Source organism: Pleurodeles waltl, chromosome 6 (assembly GCF_031143425.1).
Source record: "Pleurodeles waltl isolate 20211129_DDA chromosome 6, aPleWal1.hap1.20221129, whole genome shotgun sequence".
Classification (NCBI taxonomy): domain Eukaryota; kingdom Metazoa; phylum Chordata; class Amphibia; order Caudata; family Salamandridae; genus Pleurodeles; species Pleurodeles waltl.
Window position 1 is genome coordinate 1,700,525,857 of NC_090445.1, and position 17,344 is coordinate 1,700,543,200.

General features: G+C 45.4%; 1 protein-coding gene across 3 annotated transcripts in view; it reads left to right on the forward strand.

The window, feature by feature from the left end:
• Positions 1-16,141, forward strand: part of SURF6 (surfeit 6) — a 56,735-nt gene extending 40,594 nt beyond the window's left edge. For all 3 annotated transcript variants that reach the window (XM_069241814.1, XM_069241816.1, XM_069241813.1), the window contains exons 4-5: positions 4,343-4,428; positions 15,048-16,141. In XM_069241814.1, coding sequence (XP_069097915.1) covers positions 4,343-4,428; positions 15,048-15,746 — 785 coding nt within the window. In that variant the 3' untranslated portion in view covers positions 15,747-16,141. The remainder of the gene's footprint in view (positions 1-4,342; positions 4,429-15,047) is intronic.
• The last annotated feature ends 1,203 nt before the right edge of the window (positions 16,142-17,344 follow it).

Sequence of the window (17,344 nt, forward strand, 5' to 3'; positions counted from 1 at the left end):
GGGCCAAAGGATGCACAGACGAGCCTTGTCTGAGATGCCTGACTTTTTTGAGCCAAAGATATGGCATGTGCCCGCATTCTGGCAGGTCAAGCAGACGGGGGTCCAAAAGCCATCTTCCACAGGAGTACTGACATCATAGAAGAGGTTGAGATCTTGAGCGAGTGGTGCAACACATCAGCCTTGGGGCCAAAACCCAGGTTGACTCCATGCGCCTGTCGATTGAGGCAGAGTTCCACTCCCACGGTAATCTGGCAATGAGCCCTGAGTCAAGCTGCAAACACAAATCTGTGGGTTTCTATCCGCCAACTGGGACGTCTCAGAACTGAGGGGCTGGCTTTATGCCTCCAAAGACTGAACCAAAGACATCGATCCGTGCAATGCTCCAACACCACCTCGGCCTGGAGGCTCCAAAAAGCCACACTCTAAGCTGAAACAGCTGGTGAAAGCTCCTCTACAACCGCCATCAAAGCCGGTGCAGATGCACCTTGACACCAAAGTCAGACATTACAGAGGAGTCAATCTTCAAGAAGCTATCAGAGGCCCTGGATGCAAAGAAAAATTTGTTTCTCAGCCAACCAGACACAGCCAAAACTCTTGGTAAGCCTCCGGTTTCAAAACTTGTTCAGACTACACTGAAAAGCTTGCTGGCCTTCTAGGAGGAACCATGTCTGAGCCCTTACAGGCTACCAAATACCAAAAGAGTCTCGCCCTATACTGTTCCCACTATTGCCACCTACACTTCCAACACCTCTGCCCCGCTCCATCCTGCCACTGACCCACAGAATATGTACTCCGAGCCTGGCAGACCTTATTCCCCACAAAAACCCTATGAAGAGAGCCCTTCTGGCTCCAGAAAGGGGATGTTCCCTGGGAGGACATCCCGCTACTACTCCAAGCCGATTTCATATCAGTTTTGTATCTGAAAGGCACATACTGTCACATCCCAATTCACCAAGTGCATCACTGTTACTTTCAGTACATGGTAAGTGGATGACACCACCAGTTCAAGGTGTTACCTTTCGGAGTCACTACAGCTCCAAGTGTGTTTACAAAGTGCCTAACTGGTAGCAGCATACCTGCGCACAATCGCCATGCCTGTCTTTCCATACTTCGACTACTGACTGATTAAGAGCAGCGGCAAACAGCAGTGCCAAGCTCAAGCAGCAGTGTCCATACTTCACAGCCCTGGTTTCGCCATCTGTGCAAAAAAGTTGTACCCTCAGCTGCAACAGCTCCAGCCCTTCCTCAGCTCTGTTTTAAATGCTGTAACAGGAAACGCATACCCCAACAAACATAGGATGATGGCATTTAAAGAGCTGCTCCCTCCTTTTCAGACACTGTTCCATCACTGCTCGAACTGTGATGCAGCTGTTGATGAGGATGGATTAATGCTTAGTGATTGCACCAGATTCTAGGTCTCCCAAGGTAATGGGCACAGGCAGGATGTCATTGTGAGGATTTAGGATTAGTAACAACCAGTGCTCAGCACTCTTTGCTTTAGTAAAACCACAACAGGCTCTTGTTTTAGCAAGGGCCTGCCAACCTCCTCACCCCCACCTTTCAACACCAATGCATGTCTCATGGTGTGGGAAACTCACCTCTGCAAGATGACTAAGGCATCTGAACCCCTCAGCACCAGGGATACCACATAAAGTACCTGGAGCATCTAGCCATCAGACTAGCCTTGAAAGCATTCCTCACCCGTGTTCAGGGGAAAACATTGCTAATTAAGATGTACAACATGACAGCCATGTTCTGTGTCAAGAAACAGGGGGACCCTCTCCCCTCAGCTGTCTGGTCTAGCTCAGGAGGACCTCCGCAACATTCACCTGTTGTTGGATCATTTGCCAGGATTGGAGAACAACTTTGCAGATTGCACCAACAAGTCCACAAGTAGGAACCCCACCCATCACAAGTAATTTCAGTGGGGGAGAATTCTGAGAATAGACTTCTTTGCCACTTCTGAAAATGCAAAATGCTGAAACTGCTTCTCCAGGTACCTGCCCCCAAAGTCAGTGGGCAATACACTATGGATGAACAGGTCACAGATGTTTTCCTATGCCTTTCTGCCTCTCCATCTCACCCTGTGTATAGTGAAGATGAGGCCGGTTCAATAACCCTCGTTCTTGTGGCACCAACCTGTACTAGACAGTGCTGGTATTCAGTGCTCTTAGAGATGTCAGTTAATCACCACAAGAAACTCCTGTTCAGGCTGGACTTTCTCACTGAGCATTAGTATCAGTTTAGACACCCCTTCGTTATGCACATAGATGTTGCGACCAGGCCATACTTCCAAGATGCCGTCTGTTGCCAACCCTCACTTGTGGCATTCAGCCAACTGCTGCTCTAATGCACTCAGTATTTGTTTCATTTCAGGATTCATGATTTCTGTGCTAGATCCATCAGTCCTGAGGTTCAAGATGGTCCTCAGTCTGTGAGTTAGACACGGGGTTTGCAAATCAACACAAAACGAAGTGTGGGTAATGACAGCAACAATAGAGATTATTCTTTGATGTCCAGCCCCTCGGAACACATGGGATTTATAAAACTGCAGCTAAAATCACACATTCAGAATGCACAACAGGAGGAAAAGCTCCCTTGTCTATTGGTATGACTTCAATTTTTAGCTGGATTTTCAAACCTTCCATGGATTATTGGATTTACGGTCCAGATATCTCTACAATTTAGCTGTACACGTTTTAAACACTAATCTCTTAAACTACATAATACTTTTACTCCAGAGGAAGCAAAGGCACTGCATGCGTTGAAGTTGTCCTTTTATGCCATGCTTAGTGTTCTATTCAGACATTATTTATGCATCAAGGAGCAGAAACTCCTGTAGGAGCTAAAATAGGTACTGGAAATTTTAGGACTCCTAAGTGCTCCTCCAGCCCCCTTATTTTTGCCCCACACCTGGTGGACCGGCACAGAGCTTACCATGATGATTATCAAACAGCTTCAAGTTATTAAGAAATTAAAAAATGTGTTTTAATGGAGACTGACCTAACTATAAACACAGGTGATGTTGCTGCCTCTGTAATACATCAGCCGCCTAGAATTAGTTACGCAAAACAGTAACCCACACCCTGGTCACCAGCAGACTCTACTATGGCAACGCCCTCTATGCCGGCACCACCCAGAAGCACCTGAAGAAATTTCAGCACATCGACAACCCCACAGTCAGACTCACCCTGGATGTCCCCTGCCACGAACACATCACCAGACACCTAAGAGACCTCCACTGGCTTCCCATCGAGAAAAGGATCAACTTCAAACTCTTGTCCACGCATACAAGGCTCCCCACAATCTAGGACCCACCTACTTCAACCACCGCATCACCTTCCACTCCCCCGCCTGACCTCTCTGCTCAACGGGCACTAGCCACCGTACCCCGCATACGGAATACAATGAATGGAGGAAGATCCTTCTCCTTCCTCGCGGAAAAGAGCTGGAACACCTTGCCTCGTCGCCATTGTTGCCTCAATTCAGGAAGGTCCTGAAGACCTGGCTCTTCGACTGAAGCACAAAGGCCGACCCCCTACAGTGCCTTGAGACCCTTATGGGTGAGTAGTGCGCTCTATAAATTCAGATTGATTGAGAATTCATTTATTGAACATCTAAAATATTGTTTGCAGCTGTTTGATTATTGGAGTAGGCCCAAAATCAAGCCTGGTGATTTACGCGATTGATACAGCAGAATGCATTCTACTTCAGCTAAATGTGCTTTGTGTTATATTCTCTTGGTTACCTATCGAAAGCATACATATATATGTGCATACTGCTTGTGACCTACCTACAATATGTAAATAATTTAAATTGTTATGTTTCTACTTGCTTAAATGCACATGGTTATTATCCAAAATTGAGTAATTTCTGTTAGACTTACTGGCTTTCCAGTTACATTATGTTGTGCTGGGCAGTTTTCTAACGATTAAATGTTTGTTTTCATTCCATGTAGGGCATATATCCATTTGGTACCAAATGTCACTACATTGACTTGCTTGGCAGCTGTTCAGGACAGTTGAGCTGAATCCATATCTTATCTGCCTGAGTGGTTATCTTTAAATAAAAGGGGTGGGTAGGAAGGTGGAAACAGCGTTGTACAATATGTTTTCCAGACAGTTCAGACATATTCAGATTAGAAGGATTAGGATCTAGTTAATTCAGGTAACACTGCGTCTTTGAACACAGTGGTATTTTGTCTGATAAGTACACATTGGTCTCATTGGAAATTTACTCTATAAATTGTCCTTGCAGATATTCCTCCCTGTGTTCAATGCTCAAAACCATTGTACTCCTGAAAGAACTGCTGGTAACATGCCACTGTTGTCTTCTCGTCCAGGCAGGAGGATGGACACCAGTTCATTTTTTGCTGTCGACATCCTACGTAAAAGGCTGCATGAGAAAATAGAGGAATCACGGGGACAGGTAAGCGTTTCCTTGGATTTAATTTCTTCTGATGCTGAAAATCTCATTGTAGCAGGATGAATGGCTCTTCATGTCCAGTTGTGGGTTGAAGGCTTTGAAGAAACTGAAGTTCCAAATGCATGTCAGTATAGACATGGAGAACATGTGACATAGGTCTGGAGACCGCCAGCCAAACATACTTTGGATTCCAAACTACGGCTACACAAGGATTCACTGCTTTTAGAACTGGAGACTACAACTCTCTACAAATAAAAACTCATCATCCCAGTTTCCTTCCTACCTGGCCTTCATCGATATTGCTTGAACACCTTGTATGGACTCGGTGCAAACTGGCCTACAGCAGCATGCCATGCCAGTACAATGTGCTCCCATCACATTTGTTATACACCATCCTGCTGACTTCATATCCTCTTTCCCATCTCATCTGATTGAGCTGTACTATTTTGCTTTGTTGTTTAGAAAAGAAGCTGAAAGAATGGGACCCTACTGTAAATGTTTTCATAATTACAATTAAAATAATTAAAAATTAAAACAAATCTTGAGGTGGGAGGGGAAGATTAATTGCTGGTTTTGGTTCCGCCTTGCCGAAGCAGGCATCCCTTAACCTTTTTCTCCATTTCTTGTACCCGCTCACCTGTCATTCTCTGAGTCTGGGCTGGCTAAACTAGGAACATTCTGTGCCTAGTGTTACAAAAGCAGCATTCTCCTTGACCTCCCCCACACTGTCCACTCAGCACTAGCAAACAAACTGAATTTCTGCTGGCCCCCTCTAAGCAGGGTAGGCACTATGAAAATATTACATGTCCCTGATTTCTCAACCTTAAAGTAGCTGTCGCAGAAGGCCTCCAACAAAGGGACATTCTATAATGGGTGAGGGTTTGGGTGTACCAAATGATTTGGCTGTGAGGTCTTATTGTGCAGTACACTCACATATACTATCTTGGGACCAGTGAGGCTCGTTTACTTAATCAAAAACAGCGAGGTGATGGATCGAATGTTTAAATTCATCTCAACCACTAGCAACTACAATCTATTGTTTTTTTTCCCACTATGCCACCTCAGTTTGGCACCAGCCACATGCAAATCAGTCTTGACCGTGCTGTGCATGGGAACAGTCCAGTCCAAACTGCGAGGCCAGGTCCTCCCTGAAGCAGAACACAAGCAGCCTAGCACTGTTTTCACCCTAGTTAGGGCTCTTCAGCCAGGCATAGCTTGGTTCCATGGGACATAATGAGCCCGGGACCCACGTCTTGGCATACCCGGCACACTTAGGACAGCAAATGCAGAAAACAACAAGGTGATGGATAGAATGCGTGAATTAATCTCGGGCACTGGCAGCGTTCAGGGCCACATGCCAGTCTGTCATTTTCTTTTGCCCACCATCCGATCTCAGTTTGGATCCAGCCATATGCAAATTAGTCTTGACCCTGCTCCTCGTGGGAATAGTCCAGCTCCTGGTTTTAGTTAGTCTCTTCAACCAGGGATAGCTTTCCAGTGGTACAGGGAGCCCGGAACCCACTTCTGGGCGTTCGGGTGCACTTAGAGTGGCAAATATATATATTTTTTTAAATACAAGGGGATGGATGGAAAGCTTGAATTAATCTCAGCCACTGGCAGTTGCTCAGGCCACATCCCAATCCATTGTTTTTCTCCCACCATGCTGTCTCAGTTTGGACCCAGCAATATGCAAATCTGACATGACCTGGCCACCACAGTGTTTTAAAAAAAATTTTTTTTAAAGCAAAATCCAAACTTTACAGGAGAACCACAATAGATGTCAATGGAGTGGTCCTGATGCTGAGGCATGCAAGCAAAAGATGCTCAAAAGATGCTCTGGTTGTGGTGTACTGCTGTAGGTTGGGGCTGGGAATCAACTTCTCCCAGAGCCAAGGGACACAGACACAGTCCAAACTTTGATAACCCGAAGTGCGATCGGTGCAGTCCTTCTAGCGGTGCAGCCTTGGTTTGTGTGGGTCCAAGGGCAGCTGGGAAGTCCTCCTTTGGTCCTCTCTCTGATTCCAGCTTGATCTGAGGGTCAGAGTGCCAGAGGTACCCAATTTATTCCAGGAAAGAGCCCTGAGGGGACCATGCCGTCACAAGCCAGTGGGCTACTGGGTCCCCTCCTACCTAGTGATGAAGTTCCAGTGATGTGTGGCTCCTGGCTATCCCACAGTGCCACACTGTTGCCCCTTCCTTGATGGCACGGCCCTTCCTCAGTCTGTAGGAGCTTGGTAGCTCACCCTAGAACTGTGGCTGCCAGAGGGCTACATTCCCACAGTAGAACTGGTTTTGGGCAAGTTTTCCCTCTTTGACCCCGCTACTTCCCTCACAAAGACGGCTTCACCTTTGAAGCCCACCTTTTTGGCTGTTACCCCGAGTGGCTATCCTGGGGGAAGAGGTGACGCCTCACTCTGTGGCAACTGCTTTTGTTCCTGTGCTGGGGAGTCATTCACACATCTCCCCAGGTGGTCAGAAAGCTGTCTGTGTTCCAGGGCCTTTGTGAGGTCGCTGGGCTAGGTGGAGTACAGAGTGGCAACTTTCTAAAAGTTGCTTACATTTAGTAGTGACAATAAATTCGACCTGGGCATTAAGTTAGGTTTAATGCCACAATTTATTTGATACATTACATGACCTAGGTAGGTAGTCCCATTCAGAAGTTAGCCAGGTTGGGGTACCAACCGGTAGCTCTCTGTTAGCCAATGGGGCTACTAGCTTTATCCACAGCAAAGCAACAATTTGGAAGTGTTGCTGTTAAAACATACTAAAAATACGTCTTGCCTAACAAAATGCAGCTGCTTGCCACAGGGCGCTAGGCCTTCCTTAGGGTACACTTGTATATAGTGTTAAGGGATATGGTGGCTTTGGCATTGGTGTGCATCGGAAAGTCGAACTGACGGTGGCAGGCTGGAGGCCATTTATTACTTTGTCACACAGTATACACTCTGCCTTACATGCTTTGCGTATCATATACCAGGGACTTATAAGTAATTCCTTGCCAATTACGTGTATCCAGTCCGACATGTAAAGGGTCAGAACACGGGCACTAAGGTCTGGTTAGCGGGCCTTAGTGTACTCTGAGTTGAAAAACCAGCAGCATCAGTCCAAAAATATGGGGGTGAACATGCAAAAAGACATTTCCGTTCACATGCGTGATTAGCTTTCCCACTCCAGGTGTTTTGCTTTGCTTTCTAGAGAGTATAGTCCCATTTACAGCATTATAGGTCAGGCCTACAAGTCCCAAAATGCAATGCAAACATATTGCAGAGATGATATACACACATATTGACACAAATGTGAGCATGCTATGTATTTTGCATCTGTTTTATGGACCACTAAGGTGCAATTTGTTACTTTTGGAGGAGATTGTAAGCCTTTAGATATTCAGAGACTGGTTTCGGACTTATCCTAGATCAAGAATTTTTGGACACTCCAGTCAGTCAGAGATGTGATTCAGAATGTAAAGAAAAATATTGAGTGGATGATGTACTCATGCATGAACCAGGGAAACTTGTGAGATCAGGTCTTCTGCACTAACAACCATTGTTAGCAAGGTGTTTTTTCAACTGTGGATTAGTATTCAGTTTCCCCTTTTTTGCAATCTATTACTTGCAATCTGGGTTTGGTAGAAGGAAAATGCAAGCTTTGCTACCAAAAAGCCAAGCTCACCAGGCACTGGCTATTTTTTTTTCTTACTCGGATATCAGAAGAAACAAGAAAAAAAAGTGCTATGACGCAGCCAGCGTTGACGGTTTAATAGCTGCTGTGCAAAATATTTAAAACAAAAACGGGGGCCGGTGGGGAGGTGTGGAGCATTCTGCAAAGGGAATGGGGGGGGGGGGGGCAAGAGAAGTAGTGCCTCGATCAGAAGACAAATGACGGACGGCACTAAGTAAGTGGAATCAACCTGAACCTGGTCCATGCTCCATAGAAAGGAACAGAAGTGATGTTTTGCCTGCGCTGGCCAACTAGGAGTCAGCAAAAAAGAGTGATACTGAAGTCAACAAATGGTAAGCAATGGGCAGGCTCCAAGCCTGTTATTGAAAGTAAGTCTTGCAGGCAGCTATTGCGCTATGGCATGCTCACGCAGGCTTAACCCACACAAGACAGACACCAAGATTGTGAAGTCAACGGGCACACTGCAGACTGCCACTCCGAGGGTTAACTTTAGTTGGCAACCACCCTGGGACTTCATAGGACAGGGTAAAGGAGTCTATCTAACATAGTAGCCTCTGCTTCCTAACACTAACTCACCGTTGCCAGATCACTCAACAGCTGTCAGGATGAAGACTAAAGGATTACCACTCTTGCTAGGAGAAAATCACCTCACACCAATGGATTTTAGCATCAGTTCACCATGGTTATTGCTTAGAATTTCGCACTGCCCCTCCATCATAGCACCACACCAATCATCAAAAACTACTTTACTCTCCTCTAAGAAGTAGTTGAAGTTCTTCTCCTAAAGGGTGCAATACAGCTTGTGTCTTCCTTCCATTGGGGAAAAGGCAGAGCATTTTCATGGCAGCCTTGCAAAATGTCATCCCGCTGTTTTGCCAAGGGGACTACATGACAGCATTAGACCTCAAATATTCCTACTTCCTTCTTCCATATCGTCATTCGCCCCATAGGTCACCAGTACCTTTGGTTCGAGGTAAGTGTATGATACTACAAATTCAGAATTCTACCCTTACGGATTCACTGTGGCTTCGGGGTCTTTAATGGAATGCCTAGTAGTGGTGGCCAATCATCTTCACAGAGGCGGTCTCTGTCTTCCCATACCTTAATGACTGACTGACCAGGAGCAGCAGCAGACAACAAACCCTGTGGCCTGCTATCAGTTAGATAATCTGTATACAGTGACACCCCCAAAATATGCAGAGTCGGGGACGTGTTAACCTCAAAGTCTGTGAGGTAATGTGTCCCTTGGGACAAGATTCAAACAGCATTTTAAAATACAGTCAATAAGTGAGGACTAACTCAAAAAGGGAGATCAGAAATGTAGATGAAAGCATAAAGGTTTATTACAATTGTAAAGTGGAATACACAGAATAGGAAAAATTTAACCACAGCAGTAATCTCGTTAGAATACATGGGTCATTTACAGTGAAGTCTATAACGTAATGTTAAGCAAGAGCAGGACATATAGACCTTATCTCGAATGTACAGCAATTCAGTAGAAAAATGGGCAGCATCCCTACTAGTGACCCAAGCACTCTGGGTCACCCCCAGATTCAGTAATTTGTATACTGTGAGTAGGAAGTGCCTTGGAAAGCACCAAAATGCTTCCCCCAGCAAGTTCTCTGAGAACAGTGTAAACAAAATGTAAACAGTGCACATCTTGCTGAATGTGGTGTTGAGCAAGAAAATATAATCACAGAATGAGCATCATGGTTTGTCTGCTGTTTTTACAAAGATGGAGACAAGGAATATTTGAGGCCTAGTTTGCTTAAGCCAGAAAAACACAATAAGACACATAATGATTGTTTAATTTACAGTAACTCATGATGATACATGTGTGAATTCAAACACAGATAAACTAATATTGATTCACATATATTGGTAAAATGGGAAACCTTCCACCCGATTATCACACACTCAAACAGCTGCTTCACAACTCTGACCCCAACAAGGCTTGCCCTTCATGAGGTCTATGTTAAACGCTGTCACAGGGAAAGCATAACCCAACCACTAGAGGGTGTTGGCATGCCAGCAGTTGCTGCCTCATTTCCAGTCCACTAGTCAACTAACTGTAAGCACTAGAAGGAGGCTCATGTGTACGATGGCATCCTGCATAGCAATTGTCTCACTACAGATTCATCATGCTCCCTCTTCAATAGAGTCTTATGTTCTCATTGGGAAGAGCTGTTGTTGATAAAGGCTGATATGCAGCACTTTTTGCAAAGGTGGAAGAGCAACAGCAGAATGCTTGGAAGGACTTTCTTGCACCCACTTCCAGAGGTCACCATCTCCATCGACGCATCACTTGGTCTGGCACGCATCTCGGCAGCATGACACTGCAGGTACTTGAACCCCTTTTATCAGTGTCTCCTCATCAACATTAACTCCTTATGGCTGCTGGCCATCTGCTTAGCCCTCAGAGCCTTCTACAGAGTTATTTAGGGCATAATGGTCATGATTAAGAGAGCCAACATGACATCCATGTATTACAGACAGAAACTGGGTATTCACTCCTCCCACCTGTTTGCTTTACCCAAGAGAGATCTGGCACTAGATAATCCACACGGCAATATTACAAAATAAAATAAAATGATGGACGGAGTGTTGAAACTTTTCAAACGCTCACCCTCAGTCACAGATCTGGGTTTAATCCATTGTTATTTTGCTTGCCACATCACCCCAGTTTGGACCCAGCTCTATGCAAATCAGTCATAACCCTGCTTCCAATGGGAGCAGTCCAACCTGGACTGCCAAGCCAGGTCTTCCATGGACAGGATTCAAGCATTCTGGGACCGGTTTCAGAGTATCATTCTTCATCAGCCAGGCTAGCTTGAATCCAGTGGTGCAGCAAGCAAGGGACTCACTTCTGGGCATACCCTAGCCACTTAGGGCGCACAAGGCAATATCACAAAATAAAATGGTAATCCACAACAAGTTATGCCTTTTAGCAGAACACTTGCTGTAGGTGGGCAACCCCTTTGCAGATCTTTTCAGCATGATGGATCAGCAATTAGCACTCCATCCCCAAGTCCTACTCTGGTACTTCAGACAGTGGGAAACTCCAGCTTTCAACCTTTTTGCGATCATACTATACACAAAATTCCTTCTCTTAAGCACCAGGTACCCACAGTCCATGGGCAAGGCACTATAGATTAACTTGTCTGGGATATTTGCTTATGCTATTCCTCCTCTCCTTCTCATCCAGTACGTGGTGAGGAAGTTGAGGCAGGTGTCCATGACCCTCATCCTAGTTGCCCTTACTTGGGCCAGACAACCCTGGTACTTTGGGCTTCTGGAGATGTCCATCAGTCTTTGTGGGAAGCTGTCAATCAGGTCAGACCTGATCACAACATCATGGCCAAATCAGGCACCCAGATTCCATGTAGCACAACCAAGATAGCTGCCTCCTGAGGTCTTAAGAGTCTAGTTACCTACACCTCTGTAACAAATGTAGGACCATATTGTGACTGCGCACACGTTATGCAACAAAGTGGAAGAGATTTGTCCACTGCTGCATCACAGAGAAACTAGACCCTTTAAAGTCAGGGTTAAAGGCATCATCTGTGACTTTCACATCTTAAGATGTCAGAGCAGGACTTCTGTTAGTTTCCACTTGGGGAACACTCGCCTCTTTTCAGGATTCCTGTGATTAAGGTGTGTATGGGCCGCGGGGAGGGGACTTTAAGGGGTAGTACCCCCAAGAACACCCCTAGCACTGGTGTGGAACCTTAGCAAAGTTCTCACAAGGCTTAAGAGTCTGCTTTTCAAACCCCTCTACTTTTGCATCCTACATTTTCTTTCCTCGAAAGTAGCCTTTGTAGTGGACCTAACCTCAAGCAGGGGAATAGCGGGGTACAAATACTTGTCATTTAGTAACACTTCATTCATGAACACAGTGACAGGGTTGTCTTTTTGGAATTAATTTAAAGTTCTGGCCCAATGTAGTGTCACCTTTTCCCATTAACCATTGAGTGTCCCCTATTCCTTGCATACTCTTATTCGGAGCGCAAAGGGCACCTTAGATATCACACAAGCACTTGTATTATATTGATAGAACTAAGTCCGCAAACATAACTTGCTCTTTGTAGCTTTGGGTAAACCCCACAAACGTAACACCATGTTGAAGGAGGGCTTTGCAAGATGGATAATCAAATGTATCCAAACTTGCTATGCCAAAACTAAACATGTACTCACTGTACCTCCCACGGCACACTGTACACACAATACAGGAGTGACCTAGGTAACATTCAATTAGTAAACATCGGCAAGGCAGCTACCTGGTAAACATCACACATTTACCAATCAATACTGTGTGGACATTGTAGTCCTTCAACAGGCTGTGATTGGCCAAACAGTGCTAAGAACATTATTCTGAACATATGCATCGTCTGCCCTTTAGCCACTGCTTAGGAGGAAGCTCTACTGTTGAGGTTGAGCATGTGTCTTCTGTTCATAGCGTGTAGTGCTGTAGAGCCACGTGCATCCACCGTCCTCCACGAAAGCCGACAGTGATGGCATGTTTTACTTGCTCACATTTTACTACTTTGACTTCTTATAATGCACGCAGGACATCTTACTGTATGCTTCGCCTTATCCTTTCACCCTCTGAACGGAAAACAATGTAGAGTGGAGTGAGTGCCCCTGCATATTGTGGACTAAGGAGATGCCATGTCTCAAAACTTCTTCTCCTCAAAGATAAAAGAAGCTGTAAAGTCCAAAGCCAGCATTAGATGGCAAGAGTACGCAGAGCACGTGGATCAGCAGCACCACAAGCTACGGACAGATGCCTAAAGACCGTGCAATATTTTCCCTTTTTTCCCTACATTGCCCAGAATCACAGGATAATGAGTCGACGCCGAGAATTGAACCTGGTTCCCCCAGCTCTGAAGTCTGCAGCTCAGGCCATTATGCTGCTGCACCCTCTCCCTTCAGGAGGAAACTCTGAAAATAATTTAAATGACTTAAGGAATGGTCAGAATTTACAGGAAATCACCAACCAACCCTAATTTACTTTACACAGGAGTCGGAACTGAAACAAATGCCATTCAGCAGCAGTCCAAGGAGTAGATTTATGCGCTTCCAGGAGAGGAGACATCGCTGTTTCTGTCATGCTAAGTACTCCTGCCTCAGATGCCAGCCCGGACAAGGCCATTGAATGAGAAGCAGACAAATGAGTGACATGACAGCCAACCATTAGCAAACATTGGGCTTGCACTCAGCACATAATAAGTTTTTGATATAGCCCAATAAAGGTCTTTCAAGAACAGACAGCTTTTAGCTGAATAAGAACTGGAAAATGTTTGCCTTTAAGACTTTCAAATGAAACATACAAATGTCCCTTTTGTAGCATAGCATGTGAGTCTGTGATAGAACTGTTAGTTTAAACTGGAAGATGGAGACTGAAAAGAAAGTTACATCTTTGCTTTGGACATAGAGGGCCTCATTCTGACCCTGGCGGTCTATGACCTCCAGGGTGGAGGGCGGTGAAGCACCGCCAACAGGCTGGCGGTGCTTCATCTTGTATTCCGACCGCGGCTTCAGCCGGGTCCGGCGCTTTTCCGCCGGATTTTCCCCCGGCTGGGGGAAGCCATGAGGATTCCGACCCCCTTCCTGCCATCCTGTTTCTGGCGGTGAGGATGGCGGGAACGGGTGTCGTGGGGCCCCTGCACTGCCCATGCCAGTGGCATGGGCAGTGCAGGGGCCCCCTAACAGGGCCCCATTAAGATTTTCACTGTCTGCATTGCAGACAGTGAAAATCGCGACGGGTGCAACTGCACCCGTCGCACCCCTGCAACTCCGCCGGCTCCATTCGGAGCCGGCTTCATTGTTGCAGGGCCTTTCCCGCTGGGCCGGCGGGCGATCTTTTGGCGGTCGCCCGCCGGCCCAGCGGGAAAGTCAAAATGACCCCCGCGGTCTTTTGACCGCGGAGAGGTCTTTCGACGGGGTTACTTTGGCACGGCGGCGGACTGACCCCCATAATTTCCTAATCAGTCTGGAGTTGATCTTAGCTGATCTTCCCCTAGTTTACTTTTGCGCACACTGCAAAAATATCTATTTCTTCTATTCTTTGAGGGTTTCACAGTTTACGCTCTTTCTGTCATTGAGGCAAGTGCAGTATGTGCTCTAGTTCTTTTCTGATCCTCAGTTGCAAGTGCTGTGGTCCAGAACGTCTGCGCCGCAGTGGCCAAATGCTTTTTAATACTCTTAAAGTGATATCTTTCCTCATGTGGCTGATGCCAGGTTTTCAGACCCTAATTTTTACATTCCTCTTCCAACACCTCTATACAACTGCAACTGTTCACTATTCATGCCAAGGGAACCCTAAAAAGTGGACTTTTTTCATGTCTGCTTCTTGGTTTCCGTAGTACTCTGAAGCGAAAGGAAACAGACCACCTCCTGAATTAATAATCTGAAAATAGAGTGCATGCGCCTGAGTGATGCTGTGTTCATGATGTCATGAACACAGCATGGCTTATTAAAATATGATTCCGGTTTGCAATTACCATGATGAGCGATCCATTTGGTCACTTCACAATCTGTTAACTTTTTGAGATGATGTAATTGTTTCTGTAAAAAGATTGTGGAGCAAAGAAGTATTTATCTGATGTGGCTACCTTTTCAAGACGGGATCCTCTGTAGTCAAGGGTGGAGTAATGGTCGTTTGTTTATCACTACTAGAACTTTATTTCTAGGAGCAAGGGAGGGGCTTTGGGTTAGGAGGAGATGAAGGATTATTGGGAGGGTCCAAATACTTGTTGTTTAGGCACAACAAGTAATCCCTGGGACAAAGGTAATAGCCAATACCACTGGAATTGGGGTGATATCCGGCCACGCTTGAGAGCAATGCTTCCTGGCTGCATTTTTTTTCCCCTGGTATGGTTTCTTTATAATTCTAGAATACTTTAAAACGTGCTCTTTTTTTTTTTTCTCTCCGTTCCATCTAGGGCTCCTCAAAAGGAAGATCTCAAGAAGAGCGGGAAAAGAAGCGTCAACGCAGGAAGCAAGAGCGAGAACGGAAGAAAAGAAAGAGAAAGGAGCTCAAGAAAAAGGAGAAAGAAGTAGAAGACGAGCAGGCCCAAGGTGCGCTGGCCAACCCTGTGTTGCCAGCTCAGAAGGCCACTGCTCAAACTACAGATACGTCCACCATGGTCTTCAACAAGGTGGAAATCCCTGAAGATGAGCTGAGCAAAGGCCCCGAGCAGAAGAGGGAGAAGAAGAAACAGAACCTGAAGGGAAACCTTACTCCGTTGACTGGCAGGAACTACAAGCAGCTCCTCGACCGATTAGAGGCCCGCAAAAACAAACTGGAAGAGCTGAAGGAGAAGGATGAGAAGAAAGCCCAGGTACTGGAAACCAAAATGAAATGGACCAATGTCCTGTACAAGGCAGAAGGGATCAAGATTAAGGACAACGAGGTTTTGCTGAAGGCGGCCTTAAAGCGAAAGGAGAAGCACAAGCTTCAGCGTAAGAAACAGTGGGAGAAAAGGACTGAGTACACAACGTCCAAGATGCAACAGCGGCAGGACAAGAGGCGCCGGAACATTCAGAAAAGGAACAAAGCGAAGGTGGAGAAGAAGAAGGAGCGGGCTCGCAAGAAGGGTCGAGTTCTGCCCGAAGACCTCAAGAAGGCGTCTGTCAAATGAACCAGAGGCGTCTGCCTGCAGCACACAGTATGCTCATCAGGGGTCTGGCATCTGCATGAAGACTAAAGTCTTGTGAGCGCAACCTCTGTTAACACTCGTACCACCTTTGCGTGAGTTAAGACCTGCTCTTGTTGGACAAGTTCTCCTCTGTTAACACTTGCACCTGCTCTTGTTGGACCAGGTCTCCTCTGTTGGCGAGGAAGGCCTTTGAATGAGCAAAGCTACAAAATCTAAATTGAACAGGAGTTGAGGTGCTTCTTTTTAGTTCTAAACCATCAAATGCCTTAAGGATCTTCCAACCGCATGAGTTTTTTTAAGCCTATCGCCCTGATATTGTTGATGTTCCTTCATGAACAAAGAGTGATTAATTTTGTAAAAATAGTTTCCACTTCAAACTTGCAGTTTGTCTATTTATTCAGTGCACATTTACTCTTCATGTTCAAAGATGTGTAACTTTTTGCGTTCCAGGTCCTTGTGTACCCATTGTAGGCCTGGCAGGTTGTGTTCAACTAATATGTTTCTTTTTATGTAAATGAACTTAGTGTTTAGGGAGAGAAACAGGAAAGCAGAGAATTGGAAGAAAGTAGTGAGAAGAAAGGAAGGAGCAGAAGGAGTGTAGGGGAAGAAGAAGAAGAAGAAGAAGAAGAAGAAGAAGATGATGGAGATGGAGATGGAGATGGAGATGGAATGGGAAGGTGGAGGGAATAAAATGTTTTAATTTTTTGGGGGAACACCTTGTTAAAAAATGTTTTAAATGATTCACTTCCCTGTATAGTTTGCACAGGCAGAGCTCAGACCGCTATAAAATAATTTCTGATTTTGAGAGGCTGCTTGGAGCCAGTCTGGACTTAGAAGCACTATGTTGCAAACCTTGGCATCAGTGATAGAACTGTAGTAAAAACCAAGACTGTCCTTTGTGAATAAAAGATGTACTCACATTGAAAACTAAACCTGAGGAATCAGAAAAACAAAAAAAATAAACTGAAAGGCAACCAAAGGAATAGCAAAACAAAACGCTAACTGAATGTCACTATGCATGAGATGACTTTTCCACAGTGCAGTGGGCTTGTGAGTTTCTTTATCGCAGTGTTTTAACCACATTTTACATTATTGTGCATGTCTGAAACATGCACCGCATTTCATTGTAGCCGTGTAGTAATAATGCCATATGTAGGTACCTGTTTTGCGCTTTGTTGGCTTAGCAAATGAAGACATGATTGAACAGAGGTATAAGTTGTCCTATGTTTGTCCATTAGATCAACTGGTGAAAGGCTTGTTGTCTGCTGTTCGTTGACACATGGTGGAAAAGCACTATGCAAGCGCCTTCTTCGTGTTCTTTATTAGATGCTAGATGAGATGATTAGACCATGTACCCAGTGGTCAATGTACACAGTATGAGGGATTCAGTGTCTGACAATCTAGTTCATTAATGGGAACTTGTGTCCCAACTCCTGATGCTCTATTGAAATCCTCTGCGTAATTCCACCATTACCACCGCCATCGCCTGCAGCATTGATGCTTGATCAGTCTGTCAGTATTTCCTCTGTATAAAATAGTCTTACAGTACATCCATTTGTAGCCATAGTGGGTGCACTGGA